The 23,029-nt window shown below is 48.5% G+C and overlaps 3 protein-coding genes across 7 annotated transcripts; 2 read left to right on the top strand and 1 right to left on the bottom strand.

Annotated features, from left to right (window-relative positions):
• The first annotated feature begins 19 nt into the window (after nt 1-19).
• HARS1 (histidyl-tRNA synthetase 1) lies at nt 20-12,912 on the top strand. Its single transcript, XM_032250451.1, has 13 exons — nt 20-204; nt 475-564; nt 6,002-6,121; nt 6,951-7,046; nt 7,695-7,820; nt 8,491-8,598; nt 8,753-8,851; nt 9,078-9,171; nt 9,390-9,517; nt 9,610-9,852; nt 11,679-11,795; nt 11,990-12,136; nt 12,487-12,912. Exons 1-13 carry the CDS (start codon nt 115-117, stop codon nt 12,556-12,558), a joined length of 1,530 nt encoding a protein of 509 aa, XP_032106342.1. The 5' UTR covers nt 20-114; the 3' UTR covers nt 12,559-12,912.
• A 124-nt stretch (nt 12,913-13,036) lies between these two features.
• Nucleotides 13,037-16,016, top strand: DND1 (DND microRNA-mediated repression inhibitor 1). 2 transcript variants are annotated; one of them, XM_032250463.1, is made up of 4 exons: nt 13,037-13,307; nt 13,439-13,556; nt 13,920-14,381; nt 15,067-16,016. In XM_032250463.1, the coding sequence occupies exons 1-4, from the start codon at nt 13,284-13,286 to the stop codon at nt 15,522-15,524; spliced, it is 1,062 nt and encodes a 353-aa protein (XP_032106354.1). In that variant the 5' UTR covers nt 13,037-13,283; the 3' UTR covers nt 15,525-16,016. The 2 variants fall into 2 exon arrangements, with proteins under 2 accessions (XP_032106354.1, XP_032106353.1); XM_032250462.1 differs by having other exon boundaries at nt 13,439-14,381.
• Nucleotides 16,017-16,699: 683 nt separating this feature from the next.
• On the bottom strand, nt 16,700-21,735 carry WDR55 (WD repeat domain 55). Of its 4 annotated transcripts, none has more exons than XM_032250468.1 (8): nt 21,320-21,398; nt 18,982-19,082; nt 18,112-18,212; nt 17,944-18,031; nt 17,655-17,834; nt 17,461-17,560; nt 17,204-17,373; nt 16,700-17,120 (listed from the first exon to the last, which is right to left on the bottom strand). In XM_032250468.1, the coding sequence occupies exons 2-8, from the start codon at nt 19,059-19,061 to the stop codon at nt 16,799-16,801; spliced, it is 1,041 nt and encodes a 346-aa protein (XP_032106359.1). In that variant the 5' UTR covers nt 19,062-19,082; nt 21,320-21,398; the 3' UTR covers nt 16,700-16,798. The 4 variants fall into 4 exon arrangements, with proteins under 4 accessions (XP_032106359.1, XP_032106357.1, XP_032106358.1 ...); XM_032250466.1 differs by lacking the exon at nt 21,320-21,398 and adding an exon at nt 19,646-20,544 and having other exon boundaries at nt 18,982-19,069; XM_032250467.1 differs by lacking the exon at nt 21,320-21,398 and adding an exon at nt 19,488-19,748 and having other exon boundaries at nt 18,982-19,168.
• Nucleotides 21,736-23,029: the final 1,294 nt, after the last annotated feature.

The raw sequence follows: 23,029 nt of genomic DNA, 5'->3' as shown, positions 1-23,029 counted from the left end.
ACGGAGGCTCTCTAGGCATGCGAGCCAGCGACTCGATAGACGGAAGTCATCCTTGCTGAGGCTGAGACAGCCACAGCAGGTCTAGGCAGCAGTCGGCTCAAGTGGGCAGACGGGATGGCGGAGCGTGCGGCACTGGAGGAGCTGGTGAAACTGCAGGGAGAGCGCGTGCGAGGCCTCAAGCAGCAGAAAGCCAGCGCCGAGCTGGTGAGACAAGCAGCAGGGGAGAGGGCCTCGGCAAAGCCTGAGAGGATGTAAAGCCAGGATGTTCGGGACATAGGATAGGGATATGAGGGAAAGGACCAGGCTTGTAGGGAGGAAGGTGGGCTGCGTGGGGAGGCATCCGGGGTGGGTCCCGAGAGAAACAAAGCTAGGCCTGAGCAGAGAGATTCTGATGAGGAAGGAATATTGAATGAATGGGGCGGGGAGGGAGGACAGTGACAGACGGATAGCCCAGCGCCTTGTTTCCCTCCACAGATCGAGGAGGAGGTGGCAAAACTGCTGAAACTGAAGGCACAGCTGGGTCCTGATGAAAGCAAACAGAAGTTTGTGCTCAAAACCCCCAAGGTAATATCATTCTTGTAGGGAGCCACTGAGAGGGTCTCTAATTCTACCTCCCTAAACCATGCCATTGAGGAGAATCTGAAATACTGAAGAGGAGAGGACAGTTGCTCTGGGCACTGGGCTGGACTGGACTCTACCTGAGTCATTCTGGGATGGCAAAGTAATGGCAGAAAGTAGGCCCGCTGGGTTATCAGGGGAGTCAGCCTGCTGCTGCTACTCCTTCATTCGTTCGGTAAATATGTATTTACCTCTTACTGTGTCTCTAGCACTGTACAAAGCACTGAATATACCATGAAGGACAATATAGCCTACCCTCATGGAGCTTACATTCTACTGAAGGAGGGAGCATTAGAACAAATAATCCCACACGTGGATTTTTCTTTTTCTTTTTCTGTTTTTTTTTTTGTTTTTTTGTTTTTTTTTTTTGAGAGGGAGTATCCTCTGTCCCCCAGGCTGGAGTGCAGTGCCCGCAATCTTGGCTCACTGCAGCCTCCACCTCCCGGGTTCAAGCGATTCTCCTGCTTCAGCCTCCTGAGTAGCTGGGACTACAGGTGCCCACACCATGCCCGGCTAATTTTTGTATTTTTAGTAGAGATGGGGTTTCATCATACTGGTCAGGCTGGTCTTGACCTCCTGACCTTAAGTGATCCGCCCGCACACAATGGATAAGTAATTACATATTGTGAAAAATGATATAAAGAAATTAACAAGGTTGCTCTGAGAAAAATAAGGGAGAACTGGGGAATCTGAGAAAGGCTAACTGAGGAAGTGATAAACTAACTGATCTAATGGATGAGTAAGAGATAGCAAGAGAAAGAGTGTGACAAAGATAGGTCCACGTAGAGTATGGAAACCCTGAAGCAGGAAAGAACTTTGGTGGTTTTGAGGAACTAGAAGATGACCTATATGGCTAGAACTAGGTAAAGGAGAATAAAGTGGAATGAGACTGGAGATTCTTAGCTCATCTTCCAGTTCAGTTCCACTTTCTGTAAGTTCTGTAAACAGAATTGTTTACCCCTTCATCTGGGTTCTCTTGGCACTTCATACATATTTCTGTTATTGCACCAACTTTATGTGGTATATTTATGTGGTTTATTTACCCTGATACTGAGACTAGGTGCCTAAATAGTATAGTCAGCCCTCCATATCCCAGGGTCCCACATTCATAAATTCAACCAACCGTGGATCAAAACCATTCAGGGGGAAAGAAATAATTAAAGAAAAATCTAGCTGAGTGTGGTGGCTCACACCTGCAATCCCACCACTTTGGAAGGCCGAGAAGGGAGGATCACTTGAGCCCAGGAGTTTGAGACCAGCTTGAGCAACGTAGCAAGACCCTATCTTTACAAAAAAAAGAAAAAGGTGTGGTTTTTTTTTGAGATGAAGTTTCACTCTTGTTGCCCAGGCTACAGTGCAATGGCATGATCTTGGCCAACCACAATCTCCACCTCCCAGGTTCAAGCAATTCTCCTGCCTCAGCCTCTCAAGTCGCTGGGATTACAGGCATGCCCCAGCACACCCAGCTAATTTTGTATTTTTAGTAGAGACATGGTTTCTCCATGTTGATGAGGCTGGTCTCAAACTCCCAACCTCAGGTGATCTACCCACCTCAGCCTCCCAAAGTACTGGGATTACAGGCATGAGCCACTGCGCCCAGCCAAAAAAAAAAACTTTTAAAATCTAATATAACAGTAAAAAATTTCAAATAAAAAGTACAGTATAACAACTATTTACATAGCATTTACATTGTATTATAAATAAACTAGAGACTATTTAAAGTATACAGGAGGATGTGCATATAATTTTATATCAGGGGCTTGAGCATTCATGGATTTTGGTATCCACACGGGGCCTGGAACCAATCTCCTCTGGATACTAAGGGATGACTGTATTTCATAAATGTATTTGAAATTGAATTCCAAAGGAGAGGGGAGATGGTCTGTTTTCCTTGTGTTAAGATTAACTCTTTGGGCTCCTAAATTCATTGAGCCTTTTCTTTCTACATATATTTGAAGGTTAAAGAGACGGTGTAAAATCCCAAAGTGGTAATGCTCAGTGATTATTCAAACTATTAGATGAAAAGCTTATTGTGGAATTTATGATGGATCAGTCTGTCCTCACCAGTGATCAGTGTCAACATCACTAAAAGTAGGACAACCAGATGTTCCTGCTGGTGTAATGCAATAAGAAGTACCCAGCACCACCTATGAAGTACACAGCACCACCTATGAAATACTCTTGCCAAGTAAATTGAACCTGAATCTAATCAGATCTTTGGACTATCAATTTACAGGAAATACTAGAGATGGAGGAACATGTTAAATGACACATCAAGCATCTTATTCACCAAATCTAGAATGTGAAAAAAAAATTTTAGGACAAATGACCCAATTTCTTCAGTTAATAAATGATTTTTTTTTTAAATAAAAAAAGTGGGGTAGGGGAGGAAACTATTATAGATTAAATAGACATATCAGCTGATTACAACACATAGACTTCGTTTTGAAGCTGATTCAGATAAATTGACCATAAAAAGATATTATTGAAGCAACTGGGGAAAACTGACCATGGCTTAGCATTAGATAATATTAAAGAGTTGCTATTAGTTTTGTTGGTTATAATAGAGGCTTTGGGGTTTTGTTTTTTTTTTTTGTTTTTTTTTGAGACAGAAGAGTCTTACTCTGTCACCAGGTGCCAGGCTGGAGTGCAGTGGCGCAACCTGGGCTCACTGCAACCTCCACCTCCTGGGTTCAAGCCCTTCTCCTGCCTCAGCCTCCCAAGTAGCTGGGACTACAGGCACACACCACCACACCCAGCTAATTTTTTTTGTATTTTTAGTAGAGACGGGGTTTCACCATGTTGGCCAGGATGGTCTCGATCTCTTGACCTCGTGATCCGCCCGCCTCAGCCTCCCAAAGTGCTGGCTGAGTTTTTTTCTTTTTTTTTTGAGACGGAGTTTCGCTCTTGTTGCCCAGGCTGGAGTGCAATGGCGTGATCTCGGCTCACCGCAACCTCCGTCTCCTGGGTTCAGGCAATTCTCCTGCCTCAGCCTCCTGAGTAGCTGGGATTACAGGCATGCGCCACCATGCCCAGCTGATTTTTTGTATTTTTAGTAGAGACGGGGTTTCACCATGTTGACCAGGATGGTCTCGATCTCTTGACCTCGTGATCCACCCGCCTCGGCCTCCCAAAGTGCTGGGATTACAGGCTTGAGCCACCGCGCCCGGCCCTGGTTGGGTTTTTTTAATGTCCTTATGTGTTAGAGATTTATACTGAAGTATTTATGGATGAAATGATATGATGTCTGGGATTTATTTTTAACTAAGAAAAACATGTCAGGGTTTAAATGAAATAAGAATAGCAGATGTTAATGGTTGTTGAAGGTGGGTAATGGATAAATGGTGACCAAAATACTATTCTCTATGTTGTGTCTTTGAAAATTTCCATACTATAGTGTTAAAATAAGATTATGCTAGGGCTGGGCGCGGTGGCTCAAGCCTGTAATGTAAATCAGTTCCACTCTTCTCACTAAATTGTTTGGAAAACAGTTACCTTTTTCTTTATTTTATTTATTTATTTATTTTTTGAGACAGAGTTTCCCTCTTTTGCTTAGGCTGGAGTGCATGGTATGATCTCAGCTCACTGCAACCTCTGCCTCCCAGGTTCAAGCGATTCTCCTGCCTTAGCCTCCCAAGTGGCTGGGATTACAGGCACATACCACCACACCTGGCTAATTTTTGTATTTTTAGTAGACAGGGTTTTGCCATGTTGGCCAGGCTGATCTTGAACTCCTGACCTCAGGTGATCCATCCACCTTGGCCTCCCAAAGTGCTAGGATTACAGGTGTGAGCCACCATCCCCAGCCAACAGTTACCTTTTTCTAAAATGTTATTTGTGTTAACATGTAATTGACACATTTGTTTTTTGTTTGTTTGTTTGTTTAAAGATGGGGTTTCACCATGATGGCCAGGCTGGTTTTGAACTCCTGACCTCAGGTGATCCACCCACCTCAGCCTCCCAAAGTGCTAGGATTACAGGCGTGAGCCACTGCACCCGGCTAGACACGTTATTTGTTAAATGAACAAATATTTTTAAATTTTGGCAGTTCTAATTCTAATACAGTAAATATTGATAAGTATAATCCACTTTGAGGTCTTTAATAAATAGTAAGAATAGTGTAAAGAGGTCTTGAAACCAAAGACTTTGGAGTAGGGTATAAAAGCCCAGATTGGAAGCTCTGACCTGGAAGGAGAACACAGTTCTAGTCCTGACTGCCACAAATATGCTGAATAACCTTAAGTAATGACTTTATTTCTCAACACCCTGTACTTCATCTATAAAATTTATCTGCCTAGCCTATGTCATAGGCTTGTTACCAGAAACAAACTAGAGAACAAACAGTTTTTTGGTTTTTTGTTTGTTTGTTTGTTTGTTTTGAGACGGAGTTTCGCTCTTGTTACCCAGGCTGGAGTGCAATGGCGCGATCTCGGCTCACCGCAACCTCCGCCTCCTGGGTTCAGGCAGTTCTCCTGCCTCAGCCTCCTGAGTAGCTGGGATTACAGGCACACGCCACCATGCCCAGCTGAATTTTTGTATTTGTAGTAGAGACGGGGTTTCACCATGTTGACCAGGATGGTCTCGATCTCTTGACCTCGTGATCCACCCGCCTCGGCCTCCCAAATTGCTGGGATTACAGGCTTGAGCCACCGCGCCCGGCCGAGAACAAACAGTTTTAACTATGAAAGTGCAACAACTGCATCTCGACTCACTGCAACCTCTGCCTCCTAGGTTCAATGATTCTCCCTGCCTTTAGCCTCCTGAGTAGCTGGGATTCCAGGCACCTTTTGTTTGTTGCCTCGGCAGGAGTGCAGTGGCACAATCTAAGCTCATTGCAACCTCTGCCTCCCAGGTTCAAGGATTCTTATGCATCAGCCTCCCGAATAACTGAGACTACAAGGGGTGTGCTACCACACCCGGGTAACTTCTATATTTTTAGTAGAGACAGGGTTTCACCATGTGGGCCAGGCTGGTCTCGAACCCCTGACTTCAGGCAATCCATCCGCCTTGGCCTCCCAAAGTGCTGGGATTACAGGCATGAGCCACTGTGCCCAGTCTCAGGTGGGTGTTTGTTACTAGGCCAGGAAATGTTCTGTTATCCCAGAGTTTTTAGAAAAATGGCTTAAAGAAAAAGGTTCTAAGAATTTTAGAAAATAGACTCAAGCTTAAAAGGGAATACAGTTTGGAAGGCAGATAGCAAATGGGTATGGGAATTAATAGGGAATTATTTGTACTTGTTTTAAAATTCAGTGGCCTGTAGGAAAATCTGTTTAGAGCAAGATTTGCTTTTTCATTATTGAGGTCATCCTTTTATATTTCCAAAATATATTGTTCTTGGTTTTCAAACCTCATTTCTGGTTCTCTTACTGATTTCAACTCCAAGGGCACAAGAGACTACAGTCCCCGGCAGATGGCAGTTCGTGAGAAGGTGTTTGATGTAATCATCCGTTGCTTCAAGCGCCATGGTGCAGAAGTCATTGACACACCTGTATTTGAACTAAAGGTGAGGAATGGGCAAGAAGAAACTACATGGTAGATGAGTGGGCATTTGAATAACAAAGAAGACAACAATAGAGTAAGGGCCCAAAGGGTCCACTCCTGTTGTGGATACAGACCAGTCTCCAGCTGAGGCAGGAGAATTATCTGAATCCAGGAGGCGGAGGTTGCGGTGAGCTGAGATCGCGCCATTGCACTCCAGCCTGGGTAACATGAGTGAAACTCCGTCTCAAAAAAAAAAAAACTTCATGCTGAGAAGTTGAGTCTGAAGAAAGAAAGTTTTTTGAGACAAAAATGTAAAAAAAAAATACAAGCCGGGCACGGTGGCTCAAGCCTGTAATCCCAGCACTTTGGGAGGCAGAGGCGGGTGGATCACGAGGTCAAGAGATCGAGACCATCCTGGTCAACATGGTGAAACCCCGTCTCTACTAAAAATACAAAAAATTTGCTGGGCATGGTGGCGCGTGCCTGTAATCCCAGCTACTGAGGAGGCTGAGGCAGGAGAATTGCCTGAACCCAGGAGGCGGAGGTTGCGGTGAGCCGAGATCGCGCCATTGCACTCCAGCCTGGGTAACAAGAGCGAAACTCCGTCTCAAAAAAAAAAAAAAAAAAAAGCAAAAAAAAAAAATACAAAAAATTCAGCCCTGTTACAAAATCAAAATAGAAAAAAAAACAAAATTAGTGTTTCCTTTTAATGATAACTACATCAAAGACTTAAGATTTGGGATAAAAAGCAGAGGGAAATATAGACAAGTTGGAATCAGTCATTTTTATTTTCAGAACTTTTAAATTGTTATATTTATTATTATGACCACATTTACTTGTGTTTTCTCCAGGAAACACTGACGGGAAAGTATGGGGAAGACTCCAAGCTTATCTATGACCTGAAAGACCAGGGTGGAGAGCTGCTGTCCCTTCGCTATGACCTCACTGTATCTTTCCAAACTTGGGCTCTTGAGACTTTGGATGGATTGGCACTCACTGGGCTCAGGCTTAAGAATAGGCAGACATAGGTAGGATCAAATACAAAGTCTTTGGCGATTAGGGGAATTATTTCTCTAAACCAGGAGTGGGACTTTGGCTAAACAGAGCATACGCACCCTTAGAAATCTTCTGAATCCTGAGTGAGACATCAGCTTGATGTCAAGGCCCAGTTCCAACTCTGTAGTTATCCCCTGGCTCCAGAATACCTCTGCCCTGCCCTGGCCAGTGGAAAAAATTCTCCTTAATGGACCAGCAACACATTTCCTTTGTCTCCAAGCTACGCAGAGAATCATCTGCTTAGAAATCCCATATGGGGGCCTTTATCTGGTCTGTGGCCAACCTGCCCAGCCCCTTGCCCTGCTCAAAAAAGTCCAGTCAACACTACCAAAGAGAAAGGTGCCTTATTCCTTTTTGAGCCTTCAGCTGCCCCATGTGGTAGCACAGTTGATTCTTTCTGATGTTCATTAGTGCTGTTAATCTTATGGGTGGCAGTTTTACCCATACAGGGAGGAGTTAAACCTCAGCTTCTGTTGGTGATGATAATCAACTTCCAGACATTGATAGGAGGGGCTTTCTCCTTAACTCTTTGTCATCAGGTTCCTTTTGCTCGGTATTTGGCAATGAATAAACTGAACAACATTAAACGCTACCACATAGCAAAGGTATATCGGCGGGATAACCCAGCCATGACCCGCGGCCGATACCGGGAATTCTACCAGTGTGTGAGTGTTGGGAAACTGTAGCGGGGATGGGTTACTTGGGGCTCTCTCAAGCCAGCAGAATCTCTTGAGTACTCCTGGTGTCCTGAGCAAACTGGATGACCAGATAATGCTCTTAGATTTCTACGGTATTTTCATACAGATTTCACAATGTCCCTGTGGAGTGGGGAGGGGAGGAGAATAAAGTCTCTCCATTTTACATATGAGTAAACTTGATACCCAGTAGATGAAGAGATCAGAGGGATAAGAAAGGCAAAGTCAGGACTAGAACCCTTGGTCCAGTCCTCTTTATTTTAAACCACAGTGATAGGATCACAGCAGAAGATAAGGAAATTAGCTTTGATATATCAAATCATTCAGACTGATGCCAGGGCTTCTGGATGAATAGGGAAAATGGCTAAGCAATAAAGTCATATAATTACCCCATCCAGTAGGAGGAGTTAAGAAGAATATGGTGAAGTAGAAAATGAAGGAATAACCCAGTAGATGGAAAAGAAACCAAAACTAGTCAGAAGCCCAAGGATGCTGGGGTTTACCTCTGGGCTGATGATCAGACAATGAAGAAAGTCTATGCTTGAGTACAAACAGGCCTTCCTAGAAAGCAGAGCTCCCACAGTCCCCCACTTCAGAAAGGTGAATCCCTGAAGACTGCTGGCTACCCCTCTCCCTGTAGGATTTTGACATTGCTGGAAACTTTGATCCCATGATCCCTGATGCAGAGTGCCTGAAGATCATGTGCGAGATACTGAGTTCACTTCAGATAGGCGACTTCCTGGTCAAGGTCAGAGATGACAAGGATGGGAGGGCAAATTTGGGCCTGGCCTCTCACAAGAAAAGATCCTTGTGCAGAGGGACCAGTAGCCCAAATGACCATGACTATTGCCGGGCATGTAAGAAAAGAGATTCCCCCCTCACTATGTGTTGGTTCCCTGCAGGTAAATGATCGGCGCATCCTAGATGGGATGTTTGCCATCTGTGGTGTTCCTGACAGCAAGTTCCGTACCATCTGCTCCTCAGTAGACAAGTTGGACAAGGTAACAACCCAAGTACTTGACTTCTTTTTTTAGATCCCACCCTGCCTTGGGAAACGGAAAACAAGATAGAGAGGTGCATGACTCTATACCCACCAGAGGAAAGTTAGCCCCAAGATGTAGGCTGATGGGCAGCTACTGCTCCAAGACTGTTTCCTGAGGACAGTACGTACTTGCTATATGGTGCAGAAGCTGCCCAGGGATCTCTGACTGATGTCTATCTGCCTAGGTGTCCTGGGAAGAAGTGAAGAATGAGATGGTAGGAGAGAAGGGCCTCGCACCCGAGGTGGCTGACCGCATTGGGGACTATGTCCAGCAGCATGGTGAGGAACAGAACCAAGCTTCCCCAGCAGCCATCCCACTGCCCTCAGTCCTAAAGTTGAAACTCTTCTGTGTATGTAGGGGAGCAAGCATGTGTGTGTATGTGTATGTAGGTACACACACATGCACAGGCAACTAAAGTTCAGGCAAGAAAGTCAACACCCCCCCACTTACCTTTTTTGTTTTCTTGTCAGCTTCACTCACAAGTCTCTCTCCCCAGGTGGCGTATCCCTGGTGGAACAGCTGCTCCAGGATCCTAAACTGTCCCAAAACAAGCAGGCCTTGGAGGGCCTGAGAGACCTGAAGCTGCTCTTTGAGTACCTGACCCTATTTGGCATTGATGACAAAGTGAGTCAAGTTGGAGATGGGATCCCTTCTGAGCTCTGGGACTTCAGGTCCCTGATCTTAATCTGGCACTGACCATGTTCTTATCTCCACAGATCTCCTTTGACCTGAGCCTTGCTCGAGGGCTGGATTACTACACTGGGGTGATCTATGAGGCAGTGCTGCTACAGTCCCCAGCCCAGGCAGGGGAAGAGCCCCTGGGTGTGGGCAGTGTGGCTGCTGGAGGGCGCTATGATGGGCTAGTGGGCATGTTTGACCCCAAAGGACGCAAGGTGCCATGTGTGGGACTCAGCATTGGAGTGGAGCGGATTTTCTCCATCGTGGAACAGAGACTGGAGGTAGGTCCTTGGGAGTGGGTAGAAGACAGTCTGAGCAGTGGTGGTACCCAAGCTATCTGATCTCCAAGGGAGCAAGTAGTGCTGCTTTGGGCAGAGAGCCTCTCACAGAAATGGAGAAAAGATTATTGCTCTTTTTTACAGATTCCCACCCCATTATAGGCCAGTTTTATGGATCTTTAATCCACAATATTTCTCCAATAAATCCTCTGCCCTAGGTCCCTACTTCCTTCAGGGCTGTCACAAACTTGGGCTGGTGTATCCACGACCTAGATCGTCCTCATAATACAGAATACTTAACATTTTACTGCCTCATGCCAGGCACTGTGCTTGGTGCTTTTCATGCATTATCAAAATATAGTTCTTACCACAGCCCTCTGCAAGTAGCTAATTTTATTAATTGCATTTTCCAGATGAGAAAACTGAAGCATTATAGATCAAACAATTTGCTTAAGGCCTGAAACTTGTAAGTGATAGTCAGAATTTGAATCCAGGCAGTCTGACTCCAAAGTCTTGCCACTAACTACACTATAATATTGTCTCTAAATGGGAAGCATGTGCCTGAGGCCCTGGTGTCCCTCAGATGGCTACCTTGACTGTCTAGCACCTAGAATAACACCAAGGAAGCCTCTTGTGGCCCCAAGCCCCACTTGGTTGCTGCTGATCTTAAGTGGCTGGTTGCATTTCATCCTCTGGGAAATGCTCTGGCAACCTCCCCACAGCCCTTTGCCTTTTCTAAAGGATGGAAACTACCTGTCTCCCAGTTGAGATCATTCTTCCAGTAGGCATCTTATGTTGTATAAACTATGAAAATAGTTGTCCCGAAAAAGACAAGGGGCAGCAGCAGCAGCAGCAGCATTCTCCTTTCCCCTCACCCATACACACCCCCACCTATGTCCTGTAACTGAAGTGTGAGAGGCATGGTGTCATAAATGGGTAGATAGTAAGTAGGGACTAGAACTGCCCAGGGTGATCTAATTACCTGGGGTAGGCTCATAGTAGTAATTCTGTGTGCATGCTTTGGTGGACCCTTAAGGTACTGCATGGACCAGCTGGGCAACATGGAGACCCTGTCTCTATAGATTAAAAAAAGAAAAAAAAAAAAATTTTTTTTTTTTAATTAGCTGAGCATGGTGGTGTGTGCCTGTATTTGGGAGGCCGACGTGGGAGGATCACTTGAGCTCGGGAGGTTGGAGCTGCAGTGATCATGCCACCGTACTTCAGCCTGGGTGACAGAGACCCTGTCTCAAAAGAAAAAAAAAAAAAAAAAAAAGTGTTGCGGGGGCATGGGGCTGGGTGCTGTGGCTGACTGACACCTGCAATCCCAGCACTTTGGGAGGCTGAGGTAGGTGGATCACAAGGTCAAGAGATCGATACTCCTCTGGCCAATCTGGTGAAACCCCATCTCTACTGAAAATACAGTACTTAGCTGGGCATGATGGCGAGCACTTGTAGTCCCAGCTACTCGGGAGGCTGAGGCAGGAGAATCGCTTGAACCCAGGAGGCTGAGGTTGCAGTGAGCCAAGATCGCACCACTGCACTCCAGCATGGTGACAGAGCGAAACTTCGTCTCAAAAAAAAAAAAAGAAAGAAGTTACCTTTACCCTTGCCCTAGGTTATTTATTCTGATACGTCCACGTACAAGTCAGTCAGTTTAGTCCTCATTATCTTCTAAAAGCTACCTTATGCCCAAATGCTAGATTAGAAGACAAGGCCCCTGTGCTGGTACAGCTGAGTTGGGCCTGGTCTCAAAATCCTGACTAGAGCTTGCTTTGTTTGCTCCTTGAAGGGGTTAGCCCAGCTTTGACTCTTATCTGCCCCTTCCCCAGGCTTTGGAGGAGAAGGTACGGACCACGGAGACACAGGTGCTTGTGGCATCTGCACAGAAGAAGCTGCTAGAAGAGAGACTAAAGCTTGTCTCAGAACTGTGGGATGCTGGGATCAAGGTATGGGAGGCAAGCCCCAGGGTGGCAGCAAACTTGGGTGTGCTGGGTACAAACTGAATAAAGTGCACCCATAATGGATCCTGGCATAACTTCTTGAGGTGGAGCTAAGAACAGGGTGCCAGCTTGGACACCCAGGAGGGTGTCCCTGAGGACAGCAGAAGCCAGTCTTCCTCTTCTGCTCTTGTTCCCTGCAGGCTGAGCTGCTGTACAGGAAGAACCCAAAACTACTGAACCAGTTACAGTACTGTGAGGAGGCAGGCATCCCACTGGTGGCTATCATCGGCGAGCAGGAACTCAAGGATGGGGTCATCAAGCTCCGTTCAGTGACTAGCAGGGAAGAGGTGAGGAAGGCAGACAGGAAGGCTAAGAGACATGGAATGTATGCTATTTTGGCAGGCCTATGCCCATTCGAGACCTGAGCAAAAGCCTGGCATTCATATTAATACCAACTCATAAAGGACTTGAGAGTTTAACCTGTTACTGTGGTCTTAGTAGGGGGAGATATCCATCCGTGCATACACCCTATGTTTTCTTGGCACCCCCAGGAGGTACACTCTAGCCTGAGGTTAATTAGGTTCCTGCTCCCAGCTGAGACAACCCTGATGCCTAGAGGGTTAGAGGAAACTGTTGGTACTCAGGGAGCAGGGGAATGGAAATTGCTTATACCACCTTCTTTTCCCATCCTGGCTAGGTGGACATCCGAAGAGAAGACCTTGTGGAGGAAATCAAAAGGAGAACAGGCCAGCCCCTCTGCATCTGCTGAACTAAGCAAACTATCAGAGGAAAGGAAGTGGGACTGGCACTATTTGAGGCTAAGACAAACTGCATATGTACTTCAGCTGCTTTGCACTTTTCCATTTCAGCAAGACCTGAAGAGTGATCAGAACAGAGACTTTTAATTTTTTTGATGGTTATTTTATTGATCACTGGCAAAAATGGCCAGGTACTACACCTTTTTCATACAAAGCCCTGGGAGCTTAATCCAGTCTTGTGTTCCTGGGCTACAAGAACTCGGCCTGAGATGGTGTCATCTGCAGAGCCCCACACCAGATGAGGCAGACGCCTCCCTGCAACCAGTCGCTGAAGGTCCAATAAAATGCCTCATGCCTCAACCATGGAGCCTGCTTGTGTCACTGATGCCTAGCTCTGCCTTTTGGGGCAGACCACAGTAGGGGTGGAAAAGGGAGAAAGACGGTAAACGTGTGACCCTGAGGTTCTTGCCTCCAGCGTCTACCCTGCGACTCCCGCTTGGGAGCTCCTCCTCTGGAGGCAGCCCCCAGACGTACTTGCCGGCTTGTGTTTGCAGCTTTCACCTGAGGGTCTGAGCGAAGCTCCGCGGCGCACGTGCAGTGAATACCTCCACCCCCTTGGGGGGCGGGGTGGCGCCCAGAGCCAATGAGAGCTTGTGGGGTGGAGGGGTAGGGAAGCTTCCAGAGGCCGGTGGGGAGGAAGTTTTAAAGAGGGTGCAAGGGGACTTGCGGGAGAGCCATGCAGTCCAAGCGGGATTGTGAGGTAAGCGGGTGGCGACTTGGGGGCCGGTGAACCCCGCTAGAGAGGGGGTCGGCTTCAGGGACCCCAGTATCACAGGAGAGGTGGGGGGCGGGCTTGGCGATCCGCCATTCCAACCTGCCTTTCCTTCTCAGCTGTGGTGTGAGAGGGTGAATCCAGAAAACAAGGCGGCGCTGGAGGCGTGGGTCAGGGAGACAGGCATCCGCCTGGTGCAGGTGAACGGGCAAAGGAAGTATGGCGGGCCACCCCCAGGTACGATAGTCCCAGCCGGCCAGCCTCTACTGTGCCGACCAGCCCCCTTTGGGGGAGGGGTTGCGCCGAGCCTTCACTGTCAGAAACTGCGAACTACCCGGATTTATGCCCCCGCAAAGGAGGAACTGTGCCTCCACGTCCACCCGCCCCGTCGAGGGAGGGGGCCAGTCTCAAGGTGTACCTACTCTGTGCCGGCCCCCTCCTTAGCCCAGTCACGTAATTATGCCAACCACCCAGTGTACGGGTGTAAACCCATTTCACAGACCTTTGTTCACATCGCCTCCCACTCCCGCGCGCTGGGTCCGTCGGCTCAGAATTCGAAAGCGTCTCATGATGGTGGCCTCGCATGCCCCCTTCCCACAGGCTGGGTGGGGAGCCCGCCGCCAGCCGGATCAGAGGTATTCATCGGGCGGCTGCCCCAGGACGTGTACGAGCACCAGCTTATCCCGCTGTTCCAGCGCGTGGGCCGCCTCTACGAGTTCCGCCTGATGATGACCTTCAGCGGCCTGAACCGCGGCTTCGCTTATGCCCGCTACAGCTCGCGGCGCGGCGCTCAGGCCGCCATCGCCACGCTGCACAACCACCCGCTGCGGCCGTCCTGCACGCTGCTCGTGTGCCGCAGCACCGAGAAGTGTGAGCTGAGCGTGGACGGCCTGCCGCCGAATCTGACCCGCCGCGCGCTGTTACTCGCGCTGCAGCCGCTGGGTCCCGGCCTCCAGGAGGCGCGGTTGCTGCCCAGCCCTGGACCGGCGCCCGGGCAGATCGCTCTGCTCAAATTCAGCTCGCACCGGGCCGCTGCCATGGCCAAAAAAGCCCTGGTGGAAGGTAGGCTGCTGGTGGGGGGAGGCTGGTTGGGGCCAAACCGGTTCTGCCAGGCACTTTATACTGAGCATGCCTGTTAAAGTTACAAGACTAGTTAGAGTCAAGCATGCCAGAATTTGCAACCTTTTACTATTTGATCTCAGGTTTTTAAAACTTAAAATGGTGCTACCACCGCCACTTACCTAAGTTTGTAACACTTCCCGAGCATTATCTCCTGACTTAATCCTCAACATTCCCCCACCCCCACCCCGCAAAATAGGCACACGACCCTCCAGCTATGAGGAAACTGTTAAATTGATTTGCTCAAGGGAATCCAACTGAGCCTTTTACTACTATAGAACCTGTTTTCTCAGACTTGTTGTGAGAATTAAATAACTTAATGGGTGTATGGTACTGAGCACACTGACTTATAGCAAGTTTTCACAGTAAAGATTAGCCATTATGATGGTTATGAGGCAGACAAATCCTGCATTAATCAGTACTCCTCCAAGGAAACTGCTAATGTAGCAGTTGTGTTACACTCCCTTTGCAAGTAATGGAGCCTGAAGGCTTCTTTTCTTACCCTTGGTTACACTACCAGGAAATGGGAAGGCCACAAATTACAGGCCTGCTTTGCTGCTCCAAAGGGCTTACAGCCTGGAGGCTTGGACCCAGGGTTTAGATCTGCCCTTGGCTTTTTTTCCTGCAGGGCAATCACACCTCTGTGGAGAGCCGGTGGCTGTGGAGTGGCTCAAGCCAGATCTGAAGCAGCGACTCCGCCAGCAACTTGTGGGTCCCTCCTTGCGGTCCCCACAGCCAGAGTGCAGCCAGTTGGCCTTGGCAAGGGACAAGTTAGGGTCCCAAGGGGCTCGGGCAGCCCTGCAGTTGCTGTGCCAACGAATGAAGCTGGGGAGCCCTGTGTTCCTCACCAAGTGTTTGGGCACCGGGCCTGCTGGCTGGCACCGCTTCTGGTACCAGGTCGTGATCCCTGGGCATCCAGTACCCTTCAGCGGCCTAATCTGGGTTGTGCTGACCCTAGATGGGCAGGATGGGCATGAGGTGGCCAAGGATGCTGTGTCTGCACAGCTGCTGCAGGCACTCAGTGAGTCCGGGGCCAGCCTCCTGTGGTCTGCTGTGGCTGAGGCAGGTACCATGGTTAGACAGTGACTCCATTCTCTCTCTAGAGGCAGCCTGAATGGGCAGGCAGAGCCTGTGTCAGGCCCCAACCCAGCAGGCCTGGGTGGCCACTATCTGACCCCAAAGGTTGGGAGGGACATGGGCCCAGGCCCTTTAGCCTCCTTGACAGCTTAGGTTTGGCCTAAGTTATGGTGAGGGACCTTGCCTTTCTCCTCTCAGCCCAGGGTCCAAACTGACCCTGTGATCTAACATGGCCATTCCTTGTCCCACACCCACCCTATCATTCCTTTTCCCTCTCCCACAGTTTAGCATGAATCTTTATTGTCCTGAATTGTCCTCTTTGTTGGTTTTTATTTGGGGGTAGGGGCAGCTGAGCCAAAGGGTCAGAAATTCTGCCCTTTACCTCCACCACATGACATTCTGGTTTTGGTTTTTGTAGTTTTGGGTTTTTCTGTGCTGGTTGTATTTATATTAAACCCCTGGTTAGTATATGCTTGTCTCTGTGCCATCTTGCCCCAGCTTAGAGTTCGTCTTATACTTGCAGAGTGAATAGCTGCTACAGGGTAAGTACTTCCTCACATCAGTGCTTTGCGTGCATCTTTCTTGTATTGCACAGTAGGGTATTATAAATTCATATTCAAGCCAGGCATGGTGGCTCACACCTGTAATCCCAGCACTTTGGGAAATGGAAGCAGGCAGATCACCTGGGTCAGGAGTTCAAGAACAGCCTGGTCAGCATGGAAAAACCCCGTCTGTACTCAAAATACAATAATTAGCCTGGCATGATGGCAAGCGCCTGTAATCCCAGCTACTCAAGGAGGCTTAGGCAGGAAAATCGCTTGAACCTAGGAGGCAGAGGTTGCAGTGAGCAGATATCACGCCATTGCACTCCAGCCCAGGCAACAAGAGGAAAACATTGTCTCAAAAAAAAATTTTTTTTTTTTTGGTCAGGTGTGGTGGCATTTATGCCTTATCCAGCACTTTGGGAAGCAGAGGCAGGTGGATCATTTGAGTCCAGGAGTTGAAGACCAGCCTGGGCAACACAGACTCCTGTTTCTAACAAAACAAATACAAAAATTAGCCTGGTGTGGTGGTACACACCTGTAGTCCCAGCTACTCCAGAGGATGAAGTGGAAGGACAATCTGAGCCTGGTGATGTTGAGGCTGTAGTAAGCCATGATAGAGCCAGTGCACTCCAGTCTGGATGACGGCAAAACCCTATCTTTTTAAAAAATAATTTATATCCTCTGGGGATGCAGCCCAATAAGTAAGACTCTTGCCTGGTGAGGAATCGGTTCATTCCCTCAGTCACTGTCATCCCCAGTCTCCTCCTCCTCTTCCTGAGCCATTAAGTCTTCTGCCTCTTCCCTCAGTCCTGCGAAAAAGTCATCTGTGCTCCAAGCCTTGCTGCTCAGGGCCCGCAGTGGTCCTCCCTTTTTCTTGCGCCGACGGTAGTCATCCACCACCACAGCTCTCAGCTGGGCCATGTCCCAAAACTTGAGGCGCTGGTCATGGCCACTACTGGCCAGGAAGCAGCCACAGTGGGAAAGGGCCAGCTCCTCCACAGGCTCCCCAGCATGCTGGCCCACACTGCCTACCACTCGGTTCGGTAGGATGTTCACAGCCCTGGGCAGGAAAGAACAGTGTTAAGTACTGGCTAGCTGGGCCTGCCCTTCCTGAGACCTAAGGGCTGTCCAGGCCTCCCTAACCTGATGACTCCATCGGTGGAGCCAGTACACAGCAGACTCTCGGTGACTGGAACCATGCAGTCAATGGATTCAGCTCTCAGGGCAAAGCGGTCACTTGTGGCCCCAAAGCCATTCCAGTTGAAGAGGTAGATGGTACCTTCACTGGAGCCACATGCCACCTTCTTCCCACACTGCAGGGGAATAGGGAAAATGATGTGGAAGCTGCCTTAGACTAAGCCCCAGCACACACCCCTTCATCCCACCATACCCAGCTGTACTTTCATGAGAGTGACAGAGGTCAGGTCCCCAGACTGAGGCTCTGAAAGCAGCTCGAACCGACGCCTCTTAATGTTGAAGACACCAAGGCAGCCATCTCCACTGTAGAGAGTAGAGCAATAGGCTTAGACACAAGGTCCATTTGAGGAAGACATTTCACACAGGAAGGGGAGGCGAGGCAGCTTTGAGGTAGTACCTGGCTGTCAGCAGCAGCTTCTTGGCTGGATCCAGAGCCATGTCTGCGATGTACTCTTCATGTTGCCTCATATCCATGAAGGGGCCCTCCTTCCGCTGGTCCCAGAGACGGATACCACCCATGTCATCCCCAGTGGCCAGAACATTCTCATCCACCAGCAGAAGACTGTTGATGGGGGCGCTAGAGACACAGATGCAGAACTTCTTGGAGCATCTTTGTCCCAGTAGGGACCTCCTGGTCCTTCCCCTTCACCTCCATGCACATACACAGAACTGGTTGCTCTACTTACATATGAGCCTTGGAAACACGCCTTTCTAGTCGGCCCTGCTCCACATCTAGAACGTGAATGGCTTTGTCCTTGGAGACAGTAACGAGCTCTGGGGAAAAGGTGCCCAGGTCATGGTGCTGCTCACTGCTCCCTTCCACCACATTGTTGGTTGCCTTCCCCAGTACTCACTCTGCCCATCTTGAGAGAAGGCCACAGCTCGGCAGGCCTTCAGATGGTGACCTGATGACCAGAGCTCCTTGGTTTCTCCCTCTTGGCAAGAGTAGGAAAAGCTGGAAAGAGGGGAAGGAGGGTAAATGACTCCAGATCCAGCCTGGGTTGCACTGAGTGCAGAGACCAACTAGACAGAGCAGCCTTCTCACCTACCTAGGAGTTCCTGCTTCTACACCTCCAAGCCCAAAAAGTTTACCATCTCATTTCTCCACTTTCAGTGAGTTTCAAATGTTAGGTCTTGTTTTTTTCAATATACAGTAATTCAAGATATATTTGCTCAAGATGTCTTTGTGATCTCACCCAACCCCTCTTTATCATCTTTGAATGCCCCAGCCTGGAGAAAGATTGCATCTGGATCACTGTGGAGGAAATATTTGTTACATCAATGACAAGACCAGCCCCAGAAGTTGGAAATGTAAAAATTACTAAGGTAGAGCAGGCTTTTGCACTTCAGGTCTGCAGGAGCTAGAGAAAGACACAATTAATTACAGTACATTGAAAGTACATGCTGAAAAACAGGCTGGATCAAAATGGAGTGGGAGGAGGCACCAGCCTATAAGCAACTTTGAGGGAAATACTGTTTGCAGAATACCCCCAGTGTCTGCCTCAGAGCAGATCCCTTAAAAAGGGCAGAATGAATACATGCTAAATTGCCAGTGAGTTCCAGGTAGCCAGAACTGAGCCTGCTCATTTTCTCTGTGCCAGTGCCTAACATGAAAAAGTAGCTTAATACACATTAACAGATTGAGTACTTGGGAAGGCAGAACAGAGCCCTGGAAAGCTAAAGTGGTGACATGTGGATTGGATCATACAGGAATAACAGTTTACCTGGCCGAGAGCAAGGAGCAGATACTGGAGGCAGCAGAGATAAGGAATGAGGAGGTTTCCTTGTAGCAGAAGAGTAGCATGACTGAATCTGGAAAGATGGGCTGGGTGGGCATGAGACCATATGAGCCAAGAGGAAGTTTGAATTTAATCCTCTGGGAAAAGGAACCTCTTAACAATAGTCATGGCTTGGCCGGGCGCGGTGGCTCACGCCTGTAATCCCAGCACTTTGGGAGGCCGAGGCGGGTGGATCACGAGGTCAAGAGATCGAGACCATCCTGGTCAACATGGTGAAACCCTGTCTCTACTAAAAATACAAAAAATTGGCTGGGCATAGTGGCGCGTGCCTGTAATCCCAGCTACTCAGGAGGCTGAGGCAGGAGAATTGCCTGAACCCGGGAGGCGGAGGTTGCGGTGAGCCGAGATCGCGCCATTGCACTCCAGCCTGGGTAACAAGAGCGAAACTCCGTCTCAATAAATAAATAAATAAATAAACAATAGTCATGGCTGAGGGTGGGGAAGGGGAGAACCAAGGAGTTTCCTCCAGAACCTTTTTTAAGACAAGGTAAGCAACAAAGTTGTGTGGAATGTGAAGAACAGTGGATGGCTAGTGCAACTCCCAAGTGCCTGGCACCTTAAATATGGATAGTAGTAGAAGGGAACCTACATTTGTTGAACAGCTGCTTAGGCACTGTACTGACAACTTGTCCCCTCCGCAAAGCAGGTATAATTCCCCCTTTCAAAGATGAAAGTAGAGAAGTTAACATGTTCAAGGACAGCTAATGAGAGGTTGAGGTTTAAATTCATTAAGTAAATCTGATAAGCACAAAATCTTCATTTTTCCACTGCTTCTAACTTGTATCTTCTGTTCAAAGTCTAACATGTATTGAACACCTACCCTAGACTAGAGGTAACAGATAAAACAGAGAACAAAACCGAAGACAGATTACATCCAGAACAGTGTTTTTCACATTCTAGTCATATAACTGACTAGTAAGCTACAATCAGCATTTTGTGTACATGCACACAATAGAATAAAATCAGAAATTGTATCAGAGAGCATCATATATAATGTAAAAGGTATTTGTGGGGCAAGGTCAAAGACACTTGAAAAACGTTAGTGAAGGAGACAGCATTCAAATAATTACATAAATGGATGTATGGTTACCAACCATTCATTACTAAGAGAAAGGTACCATGGCACCTGGTGCCATGGCAGCATCTAACAGGTAACCAGTTTTAGTCTGGGCATAGAGGAAGAGAGAAGAGATCCTGAGAAGAGACAGTAGGTTAAGAGTGAGGGGAAAGGAGTTTTCCAGGCAGAATAGCACATGCAAAGGAGCTGAGGTTTCAAGATGTATTTTTAAAAGGTCTGGATGAATGAGCACAGATGGTCAGGGTGTTGAAAGCCAAATTGAGAAGTTTGTACTAAATCCTAAGAGCAGACCATTGAAGGGTTTTAATCAAGGGAGTGTCTGCTGGGACTTGTGTTGTTTTGTTCTTTCTGAGTTTCACTCTGTCATCCAAACTGGAAGGCAGGGCTGCGATCTTGGCTCACTGCAACCTCCACCCCCCAAGTTGAAGAGATTCTCCTGCCTAAGGCTCCTGTGTATCTGGGATTACAGGTGTGAGCCACCACATCCGGCTAATTTTTGTATTTTTAGTAGAGACGGTTTCACCATGTTGGTCAGGCTGGTCTCCAACTCCTGACCTCAGATAATCTGCCCGCCTCGGCCTCCCAAAGTGCTGCGATTACAGGCGTGAGCCAAGATTTGTGGTTTGAAAGATCAACTAAAGGGGCCTGCTGAGCCTGTCTTGAGCTCAATATAATAATCCAGTGGGACGCCGAGGTGGGTGGATCACGAGGTCAGGAGCTCAAGACCAGCCCGGCCAAGATGGTGAAACCCCGTCTCTACTAAAAATACAAAAAAATTAGCCAGGCGTGGTGGCGGGCGCCTGTAATCCCAGCTACTCCGGAGGCTGAGGCAGAGAACTGCTTGAACTCGGGAGGTGGAGGCTGCAGTGAGCCGAGATCGTGCCACGGCACTCCAGCCTGGGCGACAGAGCGAGACTCGGTCTGAAAAAAAAAAATTAATAAAGTAATAATAAGCCGGTGGGAAATAAGTCCTTAAAGCGCTTTCTGTCTTATTATGGTCTCTGGGCTCCGTCAAGACATTCCAGTTCTTTCAACAGATTGGTGCGGTATAAAAGCCGAATGTTACTGAATCCCACTGAATCTTATAAAATTTGTCTCCCTGCAACTTTCTCTCATCCCTCCTGTTCCCAGCTCCATCCCCGGGGAGCTTCCAGACCCGGCGCCCCTGGCCCTGACCCGACTCACACGAACACGTCCCCGTCCACGTCCCCTGCGGCCAGGAGGTCGCGGGCCGGATGGAACGCCAGCCCACTGGCAGGAGCTTCTAGCACGATGTCTTCCGGAGTGTCTCGGATCTGGGCCGGGGCTTCCATGGAGTTAGGGTCCTCCTCGTCACTCTCTTCCTCAGCGGGCCTCTCCTCACAAGTACGGTCCATGCTGGGAAGGACTGCGAGCCGCGCCGCCGCAGGGCAGTCAAACCGGGAAACACCACACCGCGGGAGGAGTAGCCTGGGACTCCACTTCCGCCTCGGGGGGCGGGGCCGGAAGTGTCGTCGGGTAATTCTCTTGCGGGAGAGGTACGTGCCACTGCTGGTGTGGGTGGGCCGGAGCGAAGAGCCCGCTCCCACGAGACCTGCTACTTCCTTGAGCTGCTGTGGCACCATTTGGGCTAGGCAGACTGCGTGACCGTCAATTCCCCCCAGTCACGTTACATAAAGTTGGGAACGGCGTGTAAATTCTTTCCTCTCCTACTCCATCCAGACAAGCTTAATGCCCTTGGGATAGGAGAGAGGGACGCTAGTCCTTCGTGGCTTGGTGAAACCCAAGATCAAGTGAAGCGACAGCCAGGACTGTCAGGAAGCCGCAAAAGCCCACGCTGCGCGGTGACAATGGGAGTCTCGGGCAGCAGGCAGCTCAAGCAGCTGCTGTCCACGCCCCTGACATCTTTGTGTCCAGTTTCCTGTGCCAGTTCCTACAATTTGTCTACAGAAATTCAGTGGGCTGGACAAACAATGCTCAGTTACCAAGAATTTTTTTTTCTTTTTTGTTTTGTCTTGTTTTGAGACAGGGTCTTGCTCTGTCGCCCAGGCTGGAGTGCAGTGGCATGAGCACTTCTCAGTGCAACCTCGACCTGCTCAGCTCAAGCAATCCTCCCGAGTGGCTGGGACTACAAGCACACAGCACCACGCCCAGCTAATTTTAGTATATTTTGTAGAAACGAAGTCTCACTATGTTGTCCAGGCTGGCCTTGAATTCCTGAACTCAGTCTTCCTGCCTCAGCCTCCCAAAATGCTAGGATTATAGGCGTGAGCCACTGTGCCATGCAGGAATTTCTAAAACGGAAAATGGGCATGACAGGCTGACGATCTGGACATCCCTGTTACCAAAGGCTCTGCAAAGATGGGAGCTTTCTCCATTGTAGGGATGATAGGCAGATGAAGAGCAGGTGCTCCTACAGCTGACGAGAGAACTTGTTCACATCTTTGTGGTACTAAGCCTCTTAGAAGGTACTCTTAGAAGGCTTAGTACCTCTTAGTACCATCCTATATGCTGATGCCAACACCTTTACAGAGAGGTCGAAGTGAGATTGAAACCTCAGAGAGGCTCTATGGCCCATGTTCACTGAGTGACTGGAAATGTTGCTGTGTGGTGATGGTGAGTGCTTGTTACTATGTGGTCAACTGGAGGGTCCTTGTGGTCACTTTCATGAGGTTTAGTGGTACTTGAAGAAACTTTTTTTTTTTTTTTTTTTAAAGATGGAGTTTTGCTCTTGTTGTCCAGGCTGGAGTGCAATGGTGCAATCTTGGCCCACTGCAACCTTCCCCTCCCAGGTTCAAGCTATTGTCCTGCCTCAGCCTCCTGAGTAGCTGGGATTACAGGTGCCTGCCACCACACCTGGCATTTTTTTATTTTTTTATTTTTTTTTATTTTTAGTAGAGATGGGTTTTCACCATG

This window comes from Sapajus apella, unplaced genomic scaffold (genome assembly GCF_009761245.1).
Source record: "Sapajus apella isolate SASKATOON/1434 unplaced genomic scaffold, GSC_monkey_1.0 scaffold71, whole genome shotgun sequence".
Classification (NCBI taxonomy): Eukaryota; Metazoa; Chordata; class Mammalia; order Primates; family Cebidae; genus Sapajus; species Sapajus apella.
Note: the sequence above shows the minus strand (reverse complement) of the source record. Positions and strands in the feature narration are given on the sequence as shown.